At 44.8% G+C, this 24,758-nt stretch overlaps 1 protein-coding gene across 33 annotated transcripts in view; it reads right to left on the bottom strand.

Moving 5' to 3' along the window:
* LRRFIP1 (LRR binding FLII interacting protein 1) overlaps positions 1-24,758 on the bottom strand; it is a 194,693-nt gene that overhangs the window by 45,969 nt on the left and 123,966 nt on the right. For 14 of the 33 annotated variants that reach the window (XM_069103185.1, XM_069103191.1, XM_069103157.1 and 11 more), the window contains 5 exons: positions 24,629-24,673; positions 23,929-23,979; positions 16,195-16,227; positions 7,054-7,116; positions 2,607-2,669 (listed from right to left, as the gene is read on the bottom strand). The exons of 9 other annotated variants lie outside the window; for them this stretch is intronic. In XM_069103185.1, the coding sequence (XP_068959286.1) occupies positions 2,607-2,669; positions 7,054-7,116; positions 16,195-16,227; positions 23,929-23,979; positions 24,629-24,673 (255 nt within the window). The remainder of the gene's footprint in view (positions 1-2,606; positions 2,670-7,053; positions 7,117-16,194; positions 16,228-23,928; positions 23,980-24,628; positions 24,674-24,758) is intronic. 10 more of the 33 variants (XM_069103176.1, XM_069103177.1, XM_069103181.1 and 7 more) reach the window with 5 other exon arrangements.

Raw genomic sequence — 24,758 nt, 5'->3', positions numbered from 1 at the left:
CTGATTGCTTGTTTATTATTCCAGGCTGGGGCATGTATGTGTGTACATGTATACATAGAACAGGAATATTACATGTTAAATTAGATTCTATGACAAATAGTCTATACTGCAGTTCTAGAGAAAGTCTTATATTGGAGCCACTAACTAGACTATGTTTGAAATAAATCAAGGGGGCCTTTGCTAAATTTCTGATTTCTAGGCTCTAAACTCAAATATCAACTCTTTATGACTTACTGCATGAGACCCAGTCTGATAAAATTAGATAATATCTTTAAGGACGCCCTTTGAGCTGTCATCCTATCATCTCTTAAAGACACTGTTTTGATTATGGTCTCTCTAACAGTCCTATAAATCTCTCTCATTCTATTTTGAGAAATCCAACAGGGGTGGGGTGGGGGGCAGTGAAGAAGGCAATTATTTGCCAGTCAACATCTCATGAAAATGTATTCTTCAGCCAAGATATCAAGGACTTCTAAACCCGAGATAATTCCCAGGAAAAAGCAATTCCCCCAGCTGAGCAGAAGGTACAAACATATGAAGAACATGCCCACACAACAAACACATTCAGTCTCCTCAGAGAGGGCGATCTCAGCGTGAGATGTGAATGCCCCTGCAATGAAGCCTTTCAGGGCACAGGATAACTGATCATCTCCTTGCCCTTAGGGATGATTTGATAGGGAGTAAAATCTCACTAATTCACACTCAAGGTTAGACCAATTTTTTGAAATCTCTGAATTACAAGGGAGTGATAAGGAAACTGAGTTTATGATTAGGTACAATGAGAACTCAAATTAACTACCTGAAGGAAAATCTCTGTAAATAGCTACGATTAGTAACGAGGCAGCCCGTTAGACAAGAGCCTTGGATTTGGGATCAGAACAACCTGAGTTCAAACCCAGGCTCAGACACTTACTAGTTGTGTGGCCCTGGACAAGTCACCTAACCTGCTATTCCTCCTCTCCAAAATGGGGATCATTAAGAGCCCTGATCTCAAAGGGCTGACAGTAGTTGAAAAGTGTGTTGGAAACCTAAAAGGGCTAGTTAGAAGCTTAATAAATGTTTATTGAGTGAAATGTGAGCTATTTTTATCCATTGTTTATACACATTGGATGTTTTTAAATTATGTCTATAAACAGCCAGTGAACCTTGAGACAAATCCTGCCTGAGACACAAATTAGGTGTATGACTGTGTGCAAGGTGCTAACTTGTTAGTGCCCCAGCAATGCTCAAAAACTAAAGGGGGGGGAGGGTGGCTGGATTAAGTGGACTCTGAAGTTCCTTCCAGCCCTGGATCTATAACCCTGAGAACAGCTGCTGACCTTTATTGGGGGAGGGAATTTTCACACTGGGAGTTTCTTGCACTGCTGAAATCAAACCTGCTCCCCTACCCCCCAAAAAAGACAAATGAAAGGATCGTAGATTTTAGATTCATGCGCCTCCTTGGCCACTGAGAGGATGAATCACTGGCCTGACTCCAACCCAGGACTCATACAACTACTTGTAAACAACTGAGGAGGCAAGGTAGTATCAGAACTGAGCCCTTGGGGGCCAGTGGTGTCCACCACGACCTGCCCTTTCCAAGCATGGTCTAACCACTGCCCTGTTTAGCAAGTCTAATCCATAAGCACATGCCAGACTTAAGGAAGGAAGCCATGGGGCTGGCTAGGTGGCACAGCAAATAGAGCACCAGCCCTGGAGTCAGGAGGACCTGAGTTCAAATCCAACCTCAGACACTTAACACTAGCTGTGTGACTTTGGGGTAGTCACTTCCCAATCTCCCTGCCTTGCCCCCTCCAAAAAGAGAAAAAAAAAAGGAGAGAAGCCATGGTTCCACTATATGAATCCTGCTGCAATCCCTCCAGGCCACTTAGAAGAAACCAAGAGCTCCTTACGCTCCTCTGAATATATCTCCCAGAACAGGGCCTACGGGCATCCCTTCTGACCCTGACTGCCGACTTTTAAGCTTTCTAGCAAAAAAAGTTTAGCCTAATTAACCCAGATTAAGGGATGAGAGGCCACAAATGTGGTGGATGGCAAACTACCTGGCTGCGGCCTCAGACACAGGATGCCTGCAGGTGATGGCACCTCTCCCTATTCCTGGCCCCCCTCTAAGCTTCTAAACTGCAGAAAAGCTGCCAACCTTCATCGGTCATTGACAAGTTCCCCCATCAGGTCTGCTATCTATCTCTAATGAACAAACAAGTCAGCAGGGACTGGTCACCTGCCCACCAATATTGTTCTGCAACTGACTACTGCTGCTTTTGATCAATTGTAATTGGAAGCTGAACTGGAAACAGGATGTAATGGACTGCATAATAGATATATGTAGTTCAAATGCACAGGGATTTCTGAGGACGTGATTTATTACCAAAGAATGTGGGTGCCCTGGTCTAAGTCACACACCCTCCTAAAAATGAGTGGACTCTCATTACAGAAAAGGAGTTCATTTGACCGGCACCAGTCCTGCCAATGGTTGCTTTGGCTGGCGAATGAATCCAAATGAAGATTAGTAAGGAAGACATCAGGGCACTGAAATCACACAGATCTCATGCTACAAAACCTGCAACCTTTGGAGAGAGGATTTGAAATATTAAACGGAAACCAACCAACTTCTCCTCCCTAGATGACAGCCTGCTGGGCACTTTGCTTTCCTTGCTGGATCTGGAACTCTGAAGCATCAAAGAAAAAGAAAATTCATGAGAGATCTGAACACCTGTAGTAAGTAACCCAAGGTAGTATCTAGTCATTCTGAAAGCTAAATATCTTTTTTTTTCATAAGTATACAATCAGCTAAAAATTTTGTAAAAGGAGTGCATGTTCTTTCACCAGATATTAGGAATATACAATTCTTAAAGAGTGAAATGATACAAAGCAACACATGATACTGTGAATCAATCGAATCAGTTTGACACAGTGTATCAAAGAGTGAAATGATACAAATGTAACATTTGAAGCAGAGACTTCACTTTAACTTAACTGCTTATACTTTGGTGATGCAACATGGCTGTCCCAATTACTGTTTGCTGCAAGGTCCTCCTATTCTAGGATTTAGAGCTGGAAGCCACCTTGGAGTTTATTTTACATCTCATTTTACAATTTACATTTACAAAATGACTCTGGCCATGGTCATACAGATAGTAAGTGACCACCTCACATAACTCATGGTGCTTTGCTATGGTTCCCTTCTAGTGGGGGCTCACCCTCTCTCCTTAATGCCTATAGGTTTTTTGAGGGAGAGGGAGCCCTTCTCTTAGAACAATGGACTGCACGTCTTCTCCACAGTACTGGTCTCTTCTCTGTGGGTCAGCCCTCTGAGTTTCTAAGTCTATCTACAATTATATAGCTATGAGTCCTCAAATTAAATGCTATATGACATCTTGACAGGGCAAACTAAAAAGATTATCTATTTTACACAGACTAGATCCAATCAAATGAAGGGAATAAAAAAAAAACCCTGTGTTCTAATGAGGCAGCTAGGTGGCAAAGTGGAGAGAGTCCTGGATGTCAGGAAGTTCAAGAGTTCAGTTTCAGGCTCAGACACACTCTGGCTGTGTGACCCTGGGCAAGTCACTTAACCTCTACCTGCTTCAGTTTACTCATAACAGCACCTACCTCTCAGGATTGTTGTGAGGAGCAGAAGCTATCATATTTGGAAGCTGCTTTGCAAATCTTAAAGCCTAATACAAAGTTGTTGTTGTTCAGTCATTTCAGTCGTGTCCAGCTCTTTGTGCCCCCACGTGGGGTTGTCTTGGCAAAGATACTGGAGTGGTTTGCTATTTCCTTCTCAGCTCATCTGAGAGATGAGGAAACTGAGGCAAACAAGATGAAATGACTTGCCCACAGTCACACAGCTAGGAAGTGTCTGAGGCTGGATTTGAACTCAGGAAGATGAGTTTCTCTGACTCCAGACCCAGAACTCTATTCACTAAGGTGCCACTCAGAGGCCCAATAAAGCAAATGTTAGCTATTATTAATGGAGTAGAAATATGGCCACATAATAATAATAGCTAACATTTATACAGCACTTTAAAGAAAGTGCTTCACAAATATCATCTCGTTTGGTCTGCACAACCACCCTGAGAAGTAGAAGTTATTATTATCCTCGTTTTTACAGATAGGGAAACTGAGGCTGAGACAGGTTACATGACTTGTCCAGGCTCACGCAGCACAGCAAGTATCTGAGGTAGAATTAAAACTCGGCTCTTACTATGCCTCTACCCACTACTATGGACTTAGCTGCTTATAGAAACAAAGCCTCTGAATCTGTTTATCACAAGAGTTGAGGTCTGGTGAGCATCTGCAAACTCCCAGGAACATTTTAGATTTTCTATTCCTTCCTTCCAAACTGATCCTCTATCGATGCAAGGTGCCAAGCTCATTTTAGAGAAGCCCTGCTCTAGCTGTCATACCCCGCCCATGCTGGACTCTGGCTGGCCTGGGCCTCTGACCCCCTTCCTCGCCTTCTTCAGGCAGAGGTCTTCCACTAACTGCCTCTGACTCATGATTTGGCTCCAACACTTACACCCACCCTCCTTCTAATTTCCTGCTTTGCCTCAAACGCAGGCCTATTCAATTGGGCCTTGGGCCAGGCCAAACCAGGCAGGGCACTGGGTGATTTTGTAGCCATCTAAGGAAGGAGGAGGGCAGATTACACAAACCCTGGGTTTCCTTCCAGCTCCAGATCCAGGGACTTTGGAACCTGAAGCCTTTCCTGATTCCTCCAGCTGCTGCCAGCCTGCCCCCAAGCCCACCCTGTATTCAAGATAATATCTGCAAAGTGTTTGGCACAGAGCCTGGCACACAGTAGGCACTCACTAAATTCATGTTCTTTTCCCTTCCCCTTTCTCTTTGCTTGGGGTTTGCCTATCTGTGTACAGGGGGAGGGGCTCTGCCTGACACCTGCTTGCTCCTCGATTAATTAATTGGTGATTTGAGGCCCAGCCATTTGCACAGTTCCACATTCATTGAATCCTACTCTAGAGACCACATAACAGTATGAGAGACTTTATCATCTGATTTGCTAAAATCTACAGCATTCCCTGCATAGCATGGAGTCAGAGCACCTGGGTTTGAATTCTGTCTGTCACTACCTGTGTGACTTCAGGCAAGGCACCTAACTTTTTGGGCCTCAGTTTCCCCATCTGAAAGATGAAGGAGTTAGATTAGGTGGCTTCCCAGGAGCTCACTTTGATCCAGGGCAATCCTTTTTTACTTCCCTTCTCTAGCCAGTGAGGGGTGGGTTGTTCGGTCTCAGAGGCCCTTCCCAGCTCTGAATCAAGAAGGATTAAAGATGTGAAGGGGCCTCTGCCGGAGGTGAGATGCAAAGGGGCTTGGGGGATTTGGAATCATATGGCCTGGGTTCATCCAGGTTCTTCTGCTTACAACCTAGGTGACCTTGGACAAGTCACTGAACTTAGCAGAGCCTCAGTTTTCTCATGTGTAAGAATGAGTCTGGGGATGCTGAAACTACATGCCTCCTGGGGTCACTGCAGGAGGGAGCTGCCTGAGCCCTGGGGCCAGCTGGACATCCAGACCAAAGCTTGCTCCGGAGCTAACAGACCAGTGCCCTGCAAGCTGGGGAGATGCCCACTCAGCACAAACAACCCTCACCTGGGCAGTGCTTTTGGGCTCACTGAGAGGAAGCAGGAAAAACCCCATTTTAGCCCTCGTTTGTAATGCTCTCTGAGATGAAGGCACTTGCCCCAGGAAACTCAAGTGGTAAGTGCTGGGTGGGGGCAGTATTCCAGCTCAGGACCTTTAAGTCTGGGCTCAGATAAGCAGAAGTGCTTTTTTACATAACTAATAAAGTCATTGCCTCCAGAGGCTAACATCGCAAGGAGGTTCAGGCTCCAAATCTGAGACCCCATAGTCCCATTCACTCGTCTGGTCCTTCTGATGACGTCTTTATATAGATTCCCGTGAGCCAGCTCTCTACCAGGCTAATGGCTCTTCCTTGACAAATGCAACGAATTCTCGCTTCTCATTCTGACTTCTCTGCTGCCTCTCCACTGTCCACACTGCTCTGCTCTGTCCCTGTTCCTGGCGGTCTGTGACAGGGGCCCTGCTGCTAGGATCTATTACCCTCTGCTCCTCTCTTTTAGCTTTCTTTAGAGGGATACTCAGTCTATGAGTAAATGAGGCCAAGAAAAAATGGGCATCAGAGCTCAAAGGTGGCCACATGAGAGATTACCAGGCTGGAAGCTTCAGAAAGAAACCGAATATTTATTGAGTAAAGCAAATCAGAAATTGGCACAGCTCTCAACTAGCCATAGGAGAGCTGGCTACAAGCTTCAGAAAGAAACTGAATATTTAGAGAATAAAGTGAATTAAAAATAGAAGGCAGAGCTCTGAGCTGGCTACAGTGGAGTCTACCAGGCTGTGTGCTTGTTTTTGAACAAAGTGAATTCCAGAGACAATAGGCCCAAATGCAAGACACATCACAGGGCACTTGGCTGCTGTTTTCTAAAGGCAGTCTTGGTTGGTTTCTTTAAACTTTAAAGGTTGTGCCAGCTCCAGTAAAGCACTCTGCACCCAACAGATGTGCCACAAGGGTTTATAGAATAAGTGTGTGGATGGATGGATGGATGGGTGGATGGATGGATGGGTAGATGGATGGATGGATGGATGGATGGATGGATGGGTAGATGGATGGATGAATGGATGGATGGATGAAACAGGAGATGTGGAAAAATGTTAGTGTGATAGGGAGTTATCCCCAAGCCTAGCATAGTGCTTGGCATACAGCAGGTGCTTAATAAATGCTTGCTGATTCATTGACAAAAGGGGAAATGGCAGAGTGAAGCAGAGCTCTACCCATCCTTCAGTTTCAAGTGTTTCTAAAGCCCATGTCAGATAGATTTCCTGTGAGTGATTCAGAGGGCAGCTTGTCACTGTATTTCATTTGGACTGGCTATATCCCAAATGGGGCTGGAGGGACAAATACAGGGGACCGGAAGACATGCCATAGAGCAGACCCTGGGCCAAAGAGCCTAACTTTACCAATATTTAAGAATGTTTCCGTATGTGCCTTCACTGACAATCAGATCTACTGACCCTGCTAGATTTCCTACTCAGGGACGAGCATCCGTACAGGTCTCCATCGTGACCGTTAGTCTGCTGGGAAAGAGAAGAGAGGCAAGGTTGCCAAAGACACCAGACAGTGTTTGTAAATCATAAGGGAAGAACAAAGTTGGCCTTCGTGGTCAGAGCAAGCAGAGGCCGGCGACTCCACCCAGCAGAGAGGAGGGTGGCTGCTCAAAACACAAGTGCATGTGCACACATACAAGTGAACACACAAAGGCACGCACACACACACACATGCAATGACCCCATTTAGGGTTTTCTTGGCAGAGATCCTGGAATGGTTTGCCATTTCCTTCTCTGGTTCATTTTACAGATGAGGAAACTTAGGCAAACAGGGTGAAGTGACTTGCCCAGGGTCACACACACACAACACCAGAGGGTGAATGTGGAGGGTTTAGATGGCACCAGGAAGAAGAGGACTCCTAACTTGAGCTCAGTCAAACACTGGGTGGGTTCAGGGTTAATTCCAGAATATTTCCCTGTTCAGTCTTGCTGCAGGGTCCACAGTTTTAGGAAATACACAGATTTTGTTCCAGTTTAACTGAGTTCACTGTGGTTTCTTTTATCTTCTTTTCCAGTAAAAAAAAAAGTGATAAAGGTTGTTTCTACCATCATTTGGAAATGAGATCTTCCAGGGGTGAGGAACTTGGGCCTTGAGGCCACACGTGGCCCTCTCGGTCCTCAAGTTTGGCCCTTTAAATCCAAACATAGGGCTCCACTTGAGGACCTAGAGGGCCATGAGTGGCCTCGAGGCTGCAGGTTCCCCACCCCTGTAATCTAAACCAATTGATTTTACTCAAAGGGTCAAAACTTTGTCCCCAACTTTATCCACTCAAGGTAGAAATCATCCCAAAGCAAAACCTTCACTTTCTAAGCTCTGAGTTTGACACACTCCTCCTGCCTTCATGAAATGTGATCTTTCCATAAAGAGGATCAAACGAGTGAACAGAGATCAGCTAGTCTGCAGACTTCAGAACGCTGTACTAAGGGCAGCACTTCCATACTGCTGCCCCTCCTCCCGCTTCCACTCCCACTCCCGCTTCCTGCTGCTGCCGCCACCGCCACCGCCACCTCTTCTACAACCACTTGGCCTCCACTACAAGTCCCCCCAGGGATGTCACCCTTACTGGACCATGTGAGTGCCCCTGGGCTCTCGAAGGTCATGCCAGTGGGGATGCTAGCTCTAGTAGGTCTTTCCAGCCTTAAAAAGCTTTGGATGTTCGTTCCAGGACAAGTGCTGTCTGCTGCCCAAGGACTTGACTAGCTACAGCTGGAGGGGCTCCTCACCAGCCTGTACTGAGGGCTCATTTTCTTTTCTCTGCCCTTAAAAACTCTAAAAGAACCGCTGAGTCCCTGAGGGGCTGTTATTTGCATGATTGGAGGACACACATCATGAAGGAAAACCTAGTACTCTTGGCTCCCGGTGACCATTAGGGACATGAATACGCTTTCATACCCCTCATGCGTCAGTATTGTCAGTATAAATATTTCCTCCAATGATAAAGAACTTAACCCATTCATATCTGCCCATCTCGGGTAACTCTCATGCCTGACTTCCCAAAAGATAGCCAAAGGGAGTCCATCCAATGTGCTGAGAGCCTTTCTCAAATTTTTTTTGACATTGCAAGGAAACCAGTGGAGCATCTGGGCTACTCATTGGCTATCTTTTTGCTAGGTGACCTGCTCATTTTCTTGGGCAGCTTAGGTGGCACTGGACTTGAAGACTTGAGTTCAAATCCAGCTTCAGATACTTGCTAGTTGTGTGACCCTGGACAAATCACTTAAACTCTTTGTGCTTCAGTTTCCTCCTCTCAAACAGAGGGAGGGATTGAACCCAATGGCCTCTACATTCCTTCCAGTTCTAAATCAAGGTCTTTTCTGCTCATCAGTTCCTTGGATGGCATCATCTACACTGATTCTCTCTTGTAAGTCCTGGTTTGTAAAGCACTGTAGCCCAATTAATTGCACAGGCTTCTCCCATGCCTTCACATGCCAATCTTCAGAACCTGTGATAAAACAGGACTCACACCATACGTCATCATCAGCAGAATACTAATATTAAAAAGACGGTCCTTTGTTTCAGGAGGAACTCTGCAGTTTCCCAAAGGAATCTGGCCTCCCTGACTCCTCCTGTTCAACTGTGGCCCCTGCTCACTGTCCATTCCAGTGCTGGTCCAACAGACCTTCTTTCTCTCTGCTTGTTCTGGATTCAGTAAGCCCTGTGGACATCTTTCAGGCAACTGTATGATGATCAAGGTGCGGCCTGCTATAGAATCAGGCATGGGGAAAGCCAGGCCTGTCTGAGTGCCTGCAGATCTCATCCAGAATGTTCTGTGGTCTTCTGGGTCCTGATATGATCAGTTCAATGTCACTTGCAAAGTAGGGCATCTGGAGGGACTTGCCATTTATTGGGAATCTCTCCTGGGACTTGGACTCTGCACTGCCTCTCCTCCATGACAATGGCAAATGCCTATGGGGAGCACACACTTCCCTGTTAGGTGTCTTGACTCATCGATGATTAGAGCATCACTGAACGTGACACTTTCTATTGCTTATTTCAAGGAAATTTGCATATTTTTGACATTTTGGGGAGACAACTTGCCAGAGTAGGCAGGACCTTTCTGCCATCGTTGATGGGGTCAGGATTTTTTGGGAGGGGTCATCTTCTAACAAGAAGTACCCCATAGCCTTTAGTCAATTTTGAGATGGGCTGATGTGCCGTGAAATTCTGCCTGTGAAACCTGTCTGTTCCATTCTAACTCTTTCTCTTCAAGGATGCCCTTGAAACGTTAAGGCACTGTCATAAAAATGTTATAAGGATGGGAAAAGTAGGCATGTAGATCAGTGGTGGCCAATGTTCTCAGTCATGTGCTGGGCGGATCTTTCCACACCTTCGGTGTCTGCCCCTCCTTCAGGCATCTGGAGAACTGATCCCTTAATGCCCTCACAATTATGTCTCTTCTAGCACAACCTTGTTCATGGTACAGAGGCTGCTAGGTGGTACAGTGAATAGAGAGCTGGGACTGGAGCCAGAAAGACCCGAGTTCAAATCCAGTCTCAGACACTTACTAGCTGTATGACCTCAGGCAAGTGACTTAACCTCTCTTTGCCTCAGTTTCCTCAACTGTAGAATGGGGATAATAACAGAACTTAGATCCCAAGGTTGTTGGGAGGCTCAAACGAGACAGTAATTTCAAAGAGCTCAGCACGATGCCAGGTGCATAGGAAGCACCGTATAAATGCTGGCCGTTACTTTCATAATCATTATCACTACATTTGGCTCAGTACAGCTTCTCCTCCCATCATTGTCCCATTCATCGACATTTTCTTCTCTATATATACATCTGGGCCTGTGAGGCCAAAGCCCACAGGTGAAGGCTCCAGGGTCTTTGATGGTAAAAAGAACGAGTTATAAAACAGCCTTTTACACATCATTTCTATCTTTTATTGCTCTGATTTTTGTCTTCCGGTCTCGTGGCTAAAGGCCCTCTGCATGGCTGTTTGATTGGGTCTCTAAGCCAAGTTTTCTTTAAATTGGTTCCCACCTTCCATCGTTTTTTTCTGCCTTGAGAAAATACTGTTCATAATCTTTCTGTTCTCCTCAGTTTGGTTTTCCAGATGAATTTATATCTTGGACCAGTGTTTTTCCTATGGCAAGATGTAGAGGCCAAGAGGGTTTATTGGCTCTTTTGGGCTCCTCTTTATGGCGACTGATCAGCACTGACCAAACTTCCATAGCAACATATCTAAATTCTTGCCGATGTCCTTTCCTGCGTGCACATTTCACTTCTCAGCATCAATAACCTGCCAAAGTGGGTCGGCTTGGAGTGGTTTTCGTTGCTTGCCAAGGCCTCTTCATGTTTTTATTCTTCTAGCTTTATTTTCACCTTCCTCTTCACTCTAACAAGCCAGCCTGACTGTCCAGCTGCTTTCCCCACTGCTGCTCCTTCCAAACGACTCCAGTATCCGTACTGACTCATTTCCTGTCTGCTTTGCCTTGTTATTTAGAGCTGGCCACATCTGGCACGTTACCATTCTTTTCTCAAGTAAAATATGCAGGGGCAGCTAGGTGGTGCAGTGAATAGAGCAGGAGGACCTGAGTTCAAATCCAGCCTCACACACTTGACACTTAACTGTGTGACCTTGAGCAAGTCACTTAACCCCAATTGCCCTGCCTTCTCCCCTCTAAATAAAACGAAATATGCATGACTTAGAGGCCTGAGGATTTGGTGAATGGTAGTTTACCAGTCTTGGCCCTTCCTTTCCTTTCTCCTTCCACATTCATGATTCACATCCCTCCCATCCACACCCATTTCTGACCTTGGTGCTAACATCAACCAGTATCAGAGCATATGCGACTTCATGTGGAGGGTCTTAGATCATGTGCTCTGTAGAGTTCCCCCTCCTCTTCAGCCTCTGTAACTGATGTCAGGGCATCAGCTGCAGATGGTTTCCACAGTTGTATTCCCCCAAGTCTTTATCATGAACTAGGTAACAGGAGGTGAGCAAATGGTCCATGAATCCCAGTTTCTTGCTGCCTCCCCATGCACAATAAAGCCTAGAACACCCACTCCTTCCTACTCCTCCTAGGAGAACCTCTAACGTTCCATCCCTTCCATTTACATAGAACTTCCTTCCATCTTCCGGGTTAGTTTATAATGAGAATGTTGACGTTGCTCGGAGGGCCTTCTTCCTGTGGCTGGTCACTGAATAATGACCTCCCACTGTCACTGTAGAGATAATTCTAATGCTCTCTGCCTCCGACACTACTAAAGTGGAAGGACTAGCCAAGGGCCATTTCGTATTTTTGCTTCATGGGCTGCCATGGTCCCAGGACATATAAGTCAGTAGCAGCCCATGGGAGATGGGCCTCTTTATATTCAATTTAGGCTGTTCCTAGGGCAGTGACCATGGCAGCAGACAGACCACTGGGCCTGGAGTCAGGAAGACCTGAGTTCAAATCCAGTCTTGGGCACTATGTGACCCTGGGCAAGTCACTTCACCCTTGTCTGCCTCAGCTCCTCATCTGTAAAGGATGATCTGGAGAAGGAAATGGCAAATCACTGCAGTATCTCTGCCAAGAAAACCCCAAATGGGGCCACAGAGAGTCTGAAACAATCAATCAACAATAAACAACAAGGCTTTTGCTAACCAGTCAGAAGCTCGAAGCCCACATAAACCCCATTTTAGTATGGCAGAACTTGCTAGCATTCCTAGTGTGCTGCCATAGCCTTCGGGGACCCAGCATCACCTCCACATCAGAGGAGGTCAGCAGACTGTGTGGACAGACTGTGCCAGCCTAGGGGGATGTTGTAATGTGCCCGTGGGGCTTCCGGCCCCAAATTCCAAGAGACCCTACTGTGATGTTGTCTTCACTCCCTCCTCTTGGCTGTCACTTCTGAGTATGTCTATTTCTAGAAGCCCTATACCATCCTGTGGCTTTTAAATGGCTGTTCCACAGTCAACTGAGGGAATAACCAATCAGTGGGCTGAACTCCACATCCAAAGCTCATCTCCCCATGGGTGGCTCCATTCCTTTCTGTCACTTAATGGCAATTTCTGGTCTGCACTGGGTAAATGAAGGCAGAAGGAACTGGCGACCTTGTTGCCAGTGAAGCGCTGGCATCCTGAAGTTTGGTTCCGCATCTGGCCAGTCTGAGCAGTTCACATGTGTGTTGGGGTCATGGTTCAGTTCCGGCAGGTGCTGATGCTTGTCCCTCCCTGTTGAGCTGGGATTTGCAAAGTTTGTAGTCAAGAACATATAGATCTTAAAGACCTTGGAAAAGTCACTTTAGCTTTGGGGGCCTCAGCTGCCTCATCTGCACAATGAGAGCATTGGACTAGATGTTTCAAAGGTCCTTTGTAGCTTCAACATCTGATGATTTATAAAGGAGAGGGAAATGTGAACCAAAGTTGGCAAAGAAAACTATCCCAAGCGTCTTTGAAAAGACCAGGACAAAGCCTTGCACAAGCCACCAGTCAATAACTATTGAAGAGATGCTGACTGAAGGAATAAGCAAAGTCAGGAGATCAATTCCCAAACCCAAAAGTATCAGAACTTCCCCCATGGCAAACCCTGCTTTATTCTTACATGAAAAACAAATAATGTTGAAGTCTCTTTCTAAGGTAGAGAGGCTACCTGGTGGAACAGATTCTGCCCTGGAGCCATGAAGACCTGAGTTCAAGTCCTCCCCTCTCAGTGCCCTAGGCAGCTCTTTAAGATCATGAGTTCCCAGAAGGCCTTGTGACTGCACTAACAGGAAGTGCCTTGCCTGGGCATTCCCTGTACCAACAAAATCACGAGCCCCCTCACTTTCTCTGTCCTATGTAACAAGATGGGAACCCCGATGAAGAACTTTCAGAGTATTTTTAACAGAATGACAAAAATGCTTTTAAAATAGTCTCCAAAATCAAAGATTTGAAGATAAAACTATTGTCAACTGGCAGGCATTTTCACAGATTCTTCACTTTCATCTCTGCTCCGAGAGGATTACCTGAAGCTGGAATATGTCACTAGCATTTGCACATTCCAGACCTTAGCCATCCTCCCTTGTTATCTCTTCAATAAACAAAATAGTATCAGAGAAAAGTGAATATTACATGTAGAAGCCAAAAGAAATCCAACTTTAGATCCTCACCACCCCCTCTCCCAATTCTCACCAAAACAGAGAAAACAAGTTCTCTAGAAAATGAAGCCTCTTGGCTCAGTTCTTCCTTCGATCTCCTTGGGCTTTGGAGCTCCCCATTCCCCAATCCTGCCCGTAGTGACAGAGGTAAGAGGGTGTAGCAGCAACCACATTGGCATCCCCAGGATGGCTGCTAGCACAGGTTCTTAGATCTGCTTTACTAGGAAAGAGAGCTGTTCAAGAGGTCAACAATCTTTTTACAATTACATTTATTAGTTTTGGGAGAAAATTAGCACCCTGAACTGAGAAAATCCAAACAAAGAAAATAGAGAAAATATAAGCAGAGAAATAAAGACAATAGACAGGGCTTCTAATATCTGAGAAATTAGCACAGATCAACAGACAGATTCAGCTGTCTGACCAAGGCAATACCTAGTTACCAGAGAGAGAAGCACTAACATCTTTTTCTTTTTAAAAAAGCTGTGGGGCTCCTTAATGACTACCCAGAGTTTCATCTGGCCAAATCACTGAAACACTCTTCCATTGAGTAAGCCCCAAAGCAAAATGCTAACCTCAGAGTATGTATACCCTTTTTAGAGCCAGAGGGCATCACAACCCTCATGGCTCAGTATCTAATTAGAAATTAGCAAAAGGTATGAAAGCCTTCCTACCAGCAAGCCCCCTCTAAGCAAGCTTCCCTTAATGGGCTCCAAGGGGATGACTATTAATGCGCAGGAGATCTTATATCCCATTAACATTACAGAGGGCAGGAAAAAAGACAGCCAGGCCCTCCTCATCTCTTCCCTAGGTCTACTAAGCTCCACTAGACTAGATTGTTCCAGATTAATGCAGCTTTTCAATGACTGTGACTGGAAATCACATTGCAGAGTTCTGGGTGCCCTGCTTCTAGAGATTAAATGGAGTAGATGATTCTTTTAATTCTAAGGAAAGAAGAAGGTTCCAAGCCTACCCTGTTCTTTGTCTTATATGCTGCTGTGTTTGTTTGTTTTTTAATGGGATGGCTGGGGTTTTACTTGGGTTGTTGTGATGTTTATGGTGAGAAAGGATGATGCAATTGCTATTTGATGGAGAGACAAAAAGATTGACAATGTTTCATCTCAATTGGAATCTTGGTTCAAATACTAGGGTAAGTCATCTGATCTCTTAAGACTTTAGCGTCCAGATCTATATAATGAGGAGGCTTGAATTATATGAACAGGGATTTCCCTTGTGATTCTAAATCCTCTAATTCTACTTTTCTCTCTGATGCACACAGTACAAAGAGAAGACCATGGAGTTAATGATTACAGAGTCATTGCCTCACAAAGGAGGTCCTTGCCGGCTGGCCCTCTGCTGGCCCCTTAAGACTTCCAGCCCTTTCCATGTAGCCTAATGGCTGGACTTTCTTTTATCTGTTGTCTCCCCTCAATTACAGTGAGTCCCTACAGAGCAGGGTCTGTCTTGCTTTTTGCTAGTTTATATCCCTAGTTCTTAGCATCACAGTAAGAGCTTAAGTGTTTTCTTTTTCATTCATTCATTCATTCATTCACTCACTGATTAAGGGAAGGCACATGCATAAGATTATTCAATTTACAGAAGTTACTGTAACCAGATCAGCAAAGCACCATTTCTCCTGAGTCATGTATATCTGCCCATGCTTGAAAATATCTTGGTTACAAAGACCTCGTTTTAAAAAATGCTATTTCATTATAATAGGATTTCAATATGGATACATGCAAAATCAAAGGAAATCTGTTTCAAATCCATAAACGTCCAAATGGAACAAGGAGCAGAGAAACGCATTCACAAACCAGGGTTTTACAGAAGGATCGCCGTGCTGTCAGACGGGCCCAGTGCCCATGGCCCACCATGCACTGTTTTACAGTGTGGTTCTACTTCACACCCATGCTGACCATTAACTTTCTGATTAATGTTAGTGACTAAGCCAAAATGCAGGTAATCTTAATGGGCAGTCCAAGGTGCAGGGCAGAAAATGATTAGCACCAATTAGAACTTATGAAGGTGATCTGGGAGTCTCCGTCCATTCTGATTCTGTCAGAGGGAAAAAGCAGCTCCTCCAAATGAAGTCCCGGTTCTCTCTGGAGAAGCTGCCACCCCACACGCTCTTGAGCCACCATAGGTATGATTTGGCTCTCAGTCTTTGGACACATGCTAAGTCAAACTCCCCTATGAGATGTGGTTGGAAAGAAGCCCAGTTCTGGAGCCAGAGGTCTTGGGTTCAGGTCCCAGTCCTGGCACTTAGGATAGTCCTTCCTACTCCTGGGCCTCCATTTCCTTGTCCGTATATATTATAGGGGGTCATTCTAGCTGGCCTTGGAGGTCCCTGCCAGTACTTCAGGCCTAGGATCCTCTGTTTCCCCAAATAACCCTGAAGGTTTGGGTTTTAAATGTTTGGCCATGAGAGAGGTCAAGTGGAAGATGTGTTAGTGGGTTATAAGTCACAGTAATACTCATTCCGACTCACCACAGGGTAGGCACCAGCATAGTCCACCTCAGCCTGGGATTGTCAGGAGCATGGGGGAGATGAGAAGACAAGTCAAAAGGGGAGTGGGCCCTCTGGCGGAGTGGACAAATAAGAACAAAGGGTAAAACCCTCCTCTCTCCCACCTTCTGGCCTTTTAGGCATATTCATCCAAGGAGAAAGAAACAGAAAAGGCTCATGTGCCGAGAGGGAGGAGAAGAGAGCGTCAGGTTCCCATGGGCCGTGCCACTAACTTCCCAGCAGTGGAAGTGATGTAGACGTGAATGTTTTCACTATCCCCAATAGGAAGAGACTTAATTAAGAGGTCTGGGAAGTGGGAAGCACCAAAGCTTTGGAATCGAGGACTTGCCTCTGAAATTTGCTAACTATGTTACCACAGGCAATCACTCTGCCTTTCTCTGGGGCTCAGTTTCCTCCTCTGTAAAATGGGTGGGTTGGACCAGACAGACTCTGAGACCCCTTCGTGCTATAAATCTATGATGTGTTAAATTCCTAGGATCATTACTTCTTTTTAAAAGCTTTTACTTAGTATTTTATTTTTCCTCAGTTACATCTTTTAAAAAAAATCTACTCATATAAATCACTGTAAAACTAAATATTAAGAAAAATTATATCAATTTTAAAATAATGAAATGGGAAATCTCTTATGGAAATTGTGGAAGGATTAGGTTTCCTATGAGGCAATCAATTCTATAAAGTCACCTTGGGACAAGTGAATTCTGCTTCCTTAGCCTCAATTTCCTCCTCTGTAAAATGAAGGGGTCAGACTAGATGGTACTTTAAGGTCCCTCCCAACTCTGAATCTCTGATCCTATGCATGACCTTAGACCCTGGCTTGGGCCTCAGTTTCCTCACTGAAAATAAGGGGGCTTGACTTCTGGGGTCCTTTCTAGCTAGGTGTGACCTTGGCCAAGTCACTTAAAAAAAAAATCTCTTCCAGCCTCAGTTTCCCCACTTGTAAAATGAAGAAGCTGAACTATGGCTTCAGAGGTTACATGTAGTTTTAGATCTATGACTCAACATTAAATAAAAGGAAATCTGGGTATCCCTAATTTTTTGAATTTTATTAATATTTACCAGGCATTGACTGGCCTTCAATCTTGGTCAAGTTGGTGAACACACAGCATGTTCCTGTCTGTTTCTCAGAATCTTAAGACACTGAATAGGGCAGATCTCAGGGGATCCAGCCAATTCCTGGCTCAGAAGCACCTCTTCACTGTCCCTGACAGGTATGCTGTCCAGCCTGGTGACCAACCACTAGGGAAGGGGAAAGGTGGGACAGTGGCATCAAGACAAAATGAGGTCTGGGCCAGAAATCTCTGGAGACCAAACCTAGAAAAGGTAGGAGAAAACATGTGACCCACACAGCGAGATGGGGGAAAAGAGAAGAATCCAAGAATGCACACATGAATGAATGAATGGATGACAGATGAATGAGAAAGCATTTATTAAGCACTTACTACCTACAGAAGCTTTGTGCTAAGTGCTAGAGATACAAATAGAAAGGTGAGACAGTCTTGGCTCTCAGGAAGCTCCCATTCTAATGAAGGAGACGACAATGGAGGAGTCCCATGGTCCTTAGTGAGGAGAAGCAGGGCAGATGGAAAGGTCCCATGGTCCTTAGTGGGTAGGAAGAGGGCAGATGGAAGTGTCCCATGGTCCTTGGGGGACAGGGCAGATGGAAAGGTCCCATGGTCCTTAGTGAGTAGGAGCAGGGCAGATGGAAAGGTCCCATGGTCCTTAGTGGGTAGGAGCAGGGCAGATGGAAAGGTCCCATGGTCCTTGGGGGGCAGGGCAGATGGAAAGGTCCCATGGTCCTTGGGGGGCAGGGCAGATAGTAACATATCTTTTTTTTAGCATCATTCCCACTGATAAAATCCTATTAGTTCTGAAGTTGTACCAGTTGACAGAGTGTCAAGGACTTTGTTGGGCAGCTCTTTCTTTTCTGGATTTTGAAGATCTGCAGCTTTTGAAGGGGCAGGGGTTACAGCATCTGCCCAGCAATTACCAGGCTGCATCTTTAGGACAGAGGCCCTGCTCAGGGTGGGTGGGGCCGAGACAAAGGACAAAAAAAAAAAAGCCTGTTCAACCGTAGGTATGATTCTGTTTTCTCTGCTGAGGAGAATGATCTTTGGTCCGGAAAGGACATAACAAAAATGGCTAACAGGAAATGATGCCCAAAAGAAGTAGGGAGATGCTAAGAGGTCACTGGGCTGCTTCTGACGAGGTCAGCTCCCCAAGCCCAGAACTACTGTAGTCAGCCTAGGATACATGAAGGAAATGTCCAATGTGTTTCCTGAGTCACTGGTGATGATAGCTGAAAGATCCCAGAGGCTGGGAGAGGAGCCAAAGCATGGGAGGGCAAATCCTGTCCTGACTTTCACAAAAGGATAGAGAATGTAGCTTACAGACTAGAGGTGAGTGAACCTGACTTGGATGCCTGGAAAATGTCAGTGTTCCAATGAAAGAGGTTATTAGGGAAAATCCCCCAAAAGGAACAGTGAGTGCTAAAAGTGAACCTGCGTGATTTCACAAAAATCTAGTCATTCAGCCTTAACTCATCTACTTTTTGATAGTGACTAGATCGGCAAATGAAGCTCACATGTAGAGTCAGTTTTTCTGGTTATGATCTAAGCATTTGATCCCCTCCTTGGTGCTATTCTTGTGGAAGAGACAGAAACTCCAGGGTATTGCTGTTACACAAAAGGTTGACCCAGAGAAGAGCCGTTAATGCCCAGTGTCAACTAGGAAGGTGCCACTAGACAGAAGCGGTTATGGACCGGAAGCTGTGCTATCTCCCACTTTTCCCCAGCACTTGGATATGGGATAGATGAGAGACTTGGCAAATTGGCAGATGACACAATGGATGAGAGAAAGAGTCTGGCTTTAATAAGACATACAGGCAAGGAAGCCAGGCCAGATCCAAGAAGGCAGAAGTCAACAGGGCTAAATGTAAAGTCATCCAGAGAACCAGAAATCCACCACCACAAATGTGAAATACTGCTCCCCAGAGTAGTAGAGTTCACATGGAAAAGACTGGTTTTTAGTGGATGGCATCTTTGATGAGTCAAGAGGTGATGTGGCAGCTTAGAAGGCCAATGGCAGGTGGGGCACCAAGCATGCACTGCCTTGTGTGACAGACACTGTGCTAAGGGCCAGAATTAGCAATAAAAGGCACAGGAAATAGGTTTTAATCCAACCTGTACTACATACAGACCAGAATGGGCTGGTCACAACTCACTGACTTTAGTCGTAATTTACCTGGCAAGCTGCCAAGACTACAAATTTTAAAACAGTGACTTGTCTTCAAGGATGGAGAGAATTTCTACACAGGAACTTCCCTACAGGGATAAAACTGCAAGATTATAAATGACTCCTACCTCACTCCCCCAAAGTTCAGGACTAGAGAGACAAGAGTCCCGCTACACTCTACCCTGCTCAGACAACATCTGCTAAATGTTGGCTAGCTCTGAATACCACCACCTTAAGGGCAATGAAAAACTGGAGGGTGTCTACAAGATGACGACCAAAATGGTGGAGGGCCTTGACATCAAGCGCCCTGAGGAGCAGCTGAAGGACCTAGGATGCTTAGCCCAGAGAAGAGATGACATGAGGCGAGGTGGTCGAGGGTGGGAAGAGAAGGAGGACGAGAGCTGTCTCCAAGGTTCTGAAGGGCCGTCCTGTGGAAGACGGGCTGACAATCTTCTTGGCCTCAGAGGGCAGAACCAGGAGCAGTGGAGGCAATGGAGGGAGGTGCCAGTGAGGGAGGCACTAGAGAGCTACAGAAATACAGATTTAGGCTCAAGGTCAGGAAAAACCTCAGTGACTGGAGCTGTACAAAAGTGGACCGGCCTTCCACTGGAAGCAGTGGACTCCCTGTCACTAAAGGACTTTGAGAAACAGCCAGATGTCCATTGTCAGGCAGCTTGTAGAGGGAATTCTTGTTCAGGTAAGGCCCTTGGGGGTCCCTCAGAAATCTGAGAGTCTGTGGTTCTAGGTGGTGCTTAATATGCACTCCTGGAGATCTAGTTAAAGGAACCAATTCTCTTCTTAAGTATAGTCCTGTGAAAGGGCCTAAGAATCTTCTTTTTTTCCAGGCACATGGATAACAGACCCCAGGAGTTTTACAATACACTTTACTCTTGGGATGGCGCTCAGTATTGGGCAGGGCCTGGCTCAACGCTCGCCATCACAAAGCCACTTCTCCTGGGAGGCGGGGCTGAGGAATGATCTCGGAGGGCACCATCCTAAGGCCATCTCCTTGGGTAGCTGATAGGACATTAGAGCAGTGACCTCAGTGACTGCATTGCAGTTTAGAGATTCCTTGTGCCCTTGAGCTGTGTTATCTTTCATCAAAGACCTAATGGATTCCATTTTGAACAAGGACAGAAACATGAAAATCTTAATGAGTTCGTTAAACCTTATGTGAGGATGGTTTCCCTGAAAGGTTGTGGGGTAGTCCTGAGACATCTATCTCTTTCTGCAACACATGAAGATGTTATCAGGACAGGGCAAGACCCAGAGAGCCAAGATCTCAAAATGGAAGAAGGCACCAAGACAGATCATCAAGTTCATGGGACATGCCTCATATCATGGATGAAGAAAAAAAGGCCAATTTCCCAGACTTTCAGCATGGCAACAGTAATGGTGCTTTAAGAAAAATTAAGTTAGACTTTGCTCAACTAAATTCACTTCCAACGGAAATAAAATATTTGTTTTAATTCAATTCAAAATTTTGAACAATTTAGTTCTAACATCTCTATTTTTTTCTTTTTTTTGGAGGGGGGAAGGTAGGGCAATTGGGATTAAGTGACTTGCCCAAGGTCACACAGCTAGTTTTGTGTTAAGTGTCTGAGGCTGGATTTGAACTCAGGTTCTCCTGACTACAGGGCTGGTGCTCTATTCACTGTGCCACCTAGCTGCCCTTATTTATTTTCTCAGTGATACAGAGTTCAACTCACTAAGAGCATAATGGAGCATCTGCCTGGGCATCGTGGGTTAGCTTGTGACTTACACATTTCTAGATATTGATGTCTTGTGGCTAAGTGATCCCAGGTCACTGGTGAATTCCCAGATAATGAGAGTTTTCTCAGTCTGTTCTGGGAAGGAAACCCAATAGTCATCAACCAATTCCACATCACTGTCAGAGGATCACAGAAGGAACATTAGAATCAACATGTCCAACTTGCTCATTTTATAGGTGAGGAAACTGACGCACAGAGAGGTTAAATGATTGTGCCAGGGTCACACAGTCAGCCCATAAACATTTGCTGCCCCTCCCACATGCCAGCCTCTACTAAGCCACTGAACGTATGTGAGGCAGGATTCAAGTCCAGTTCTTCCCGAGTGCCCAGAACTGCACCCATAATGAGCCACCTGGCTCCCTCATAGAGGAAAGGGCAAGGGTTCACTCTTTATCACCCAAATGTGAATTCAGGATGAGGATCATTTAGCTACCACATATCATTTAGATACAATATTTGCTGACTCCCGTCAAGAATTCCCTAGTGACTATCTTAAAATCTCCAAGTATAAATGTATACAGCATTTCCTCTCATTCCTCCAAAATGCACTAGTAAAACAGGTCAGCTTTGCATTTCCCAACTCTACTTACTGTGTTCAAAGAGATTTAGCAAAAACAACTGCTCCTTTGGAACAGTATGTTACAAGAAGTGAACCGGCCCTGACACCTCCCCCTCTCCAATGAAGATGGTCCCCATTTGTCCACACTTGGACGGTACTTGAAATAACCAAGAAAAATGCTAGCAACTTGACTTCTTAGTGCTACAAAGAACTTGGATAGGTTCCCACGTATTCTGAGGGGAAATTGAGGGGTTTTAAGTGTAAAAATGTGATTTAATTAGTGGAAAAAATAGATGTACTCTAGTTCCCCAACACAATGCATGGGTTTGTTAAGTGCTAATCCTTGTTATTATGGAGGAGAGGTGACCTTGCCTCAGAAAAAGAAATACGCTAGCGAGCATCCACAGGTCAGTTTGCCGACTTGAGAGGAAATAAAAGCATCTTAGTTTCTCCACTTCAAGTCCCAAAGTACATTTGATCCAATCACTAGGATTTATGAAGGTTTATCAAAACATTATCACAGGAAGAAAAAACAATTCAAGTTTTAATAGGCTAAATAACCATCCATATTAATTAAAAATTACATTATACTTCATTCACTATGATAGGTTTTTTAGCCAAAACCAATTAATATTTGGTTCCTATTGTCAGACAGAAGATCCAACCATTCTCCCATTTCAATTCAGAAGACAGACCCAGCAGGATACCAGTGCAAAGGCACAAGATTTGGAGGCAGGGCCCTGAGGTCAGCTTCCCCCTCTGCTCCTTATAGCCAGGGAACTTAGAGAAATCACTCTCCTTATCTGCGGACTGGATTATAGATCTCCCAAGAACTTCTGGCTTCAACTCCCATGATCCTTTGGCTTTTAAAGGTGCTATCTACCAAAATGTAGCTCAACAGCAATGACTTTGCAAGATTTGATGCTACAGCAAGAATCGATGAGTGCAGCTACTCTGCAAAAGAGAGTGTGCAGAAACAAAACTCCTGTCCTCCAGAAGCTTCCATTCTGCTAAGGTTCCCTGAACAGAGCCTCTGTCCAAATACGTAAGTGCCCAGGACCTGCTCTAGCCACAAGGCCAGTCATTGCAGCTGGCATGCTCCTGCACTGCTGGGGCTTCTGCAGACTCTCTGGACAAATTAGGAAAACATCTGGCATCGTTCACACTCCAAACCATAATTCTACGTTGGACTTGTTTTCTTAAGTCGGCAAATCTAAGCTGCAGTTTCCAAGTAAAGGGCATTTGAAAGTATTTGGTGTTATTTGGTAACCTCTCCAGGGCAACAACAGAAACAGAAGGGAAAGAGATCAACTTGCAGCTACAAAAACTGGGCAGAAGCCACAAAAACAAGGGCTCCCCATGCCTAACCACCAGGACTGACCCCTTTAATCTCAGAGGGTCTCAATTTGCATTTTTATTATTATTGGTAATTTGGTACATTTTATTTGTACACTCATTGATGATTAAAATTCTTTTGGAAACAGTTTGACCATTTATCTACTGGGGAATGGTTCTTGGTTTTACATAATTGTGTCAGTTCTCTATACAGTTGGGAATGGAAATGTATATGTTTATGTTAGCTTCCCCCTAAAATTAGAAACCTTTACACAAATAAAATAAATACAGCTAAAATAAAAGAAACCACTGAGTGAAGAAAAAGAATTCATTGCATCAAAAATCACTGATAAAAGTCAAGCTATATATTCAAATATATACATGTGTATATATGTATATCCAAGTTATTATATAGACCACGCACTTGCATTAGACAAGGAATATATAAATATCTAAGACTTAAAGTGATATTTGATGGAAACATTTTTTTCCTGCTCAGTGGTTTCTCTTCTCATTCTAGCTGCATTGATTTTGTTCATGCAAAACCCTTTTCAATTTCAAGAGGCACCCAGGAGGGACTGTTCATCAGAAAGAGGTGGATATGACCATCACTGGTGTTCCTATCTGTCACTTGTTGGCACATGCAAATAGCTTGGATACAAAGTAATTTATTCTGAGTATAACCCTGGGGTTGCATTAGGAAACTGAGGAGTAAAGATTCTTGGTCTTCTGATGAGAAAACAGAAAGCTTCCACAAGGCATAAGTAAGCGTGCACACTAAATAATTTGGTTACTAACCCTCAGGCTTCCACGACTACCCACTGACATGCGCTCATCTTCATCAGAAGCCTATTGGAAAAGAAAGGATGAAAAGAAACACATGAAATGGTAGAAATGACACAAGGGATGACATAAATGCCACCAGTCTCAAGGGGAAACAAAACAAACCCAATAGCTGGATTTACACCATGAGAGAATCAGATTTGAGCTAATGATTAAGGGGGTAAAATTCATGAATAGGGTAAGGGACAAATCACAATGAGATGGATCCCAAATAATCCATCAGACCTGCTCACTGCCTTGGTACATACCTGTTGATACCTGATTCTGCCCGGATCTACTATAGTCACTTTCTTAAAATGAGATCTTTTAACTGCATGTGGGAGCTTATAAATACATATATTCAATATATCATAAAACACCTCTTTTTCCATTAGGCAAAGGGAAAAAATGGGGGAACACACACAGGCTGCCTCCCATAGCTTTTTAATAACCAACACTTCCAAGCGTTTCAAAAAACACCAAAAAGTTAAGGCAAAAAAACCATCCCCAGCAACTTTCCCAGTATCCGCCTAAGTCATGGCCCATACTTAACCACAGGATCAGTCACTTCCTTCCAAGAGGACCATGGAGTAAATGTTTACGCTAGCAACCACAAGTATAAATAAGACATCAGTTCTGGGCGAAGGCCTAAGGAAGGCACAAAGACCGTACTAACCGATGGATTTCTTCGGAATCTATGAGAGTATCGCTCGCTCTCTTCCTAATGAAGCAAAGGAAGAAAAGAACAGTAAAAAGTTGAAAGCAGAAGTGTCAAAAGTGCTTGCAGGGGGGGAGGGGGTGTGGTG

The sequence above is a fragment of the Petaurus breviceps genome, unplaced genomic scaffold, assembly GCF_028583685.1.
Source record: "Petaurus breviceps papuanus isolate PSGF00001 unplaced genomic scaffold, PetGlider_PUasm1.0 567, whole genome shotgun sequence".
Classification (NCBI taxonomy): Eukaryota; Metazoa; Chordata; class Mammalia; order Diprotodontia; family Petauridae; genus Petaurus; species Petaurus breviceps.
This window is presented reverse-complemented; position numbering and strand designations above follow the sequence as displayed.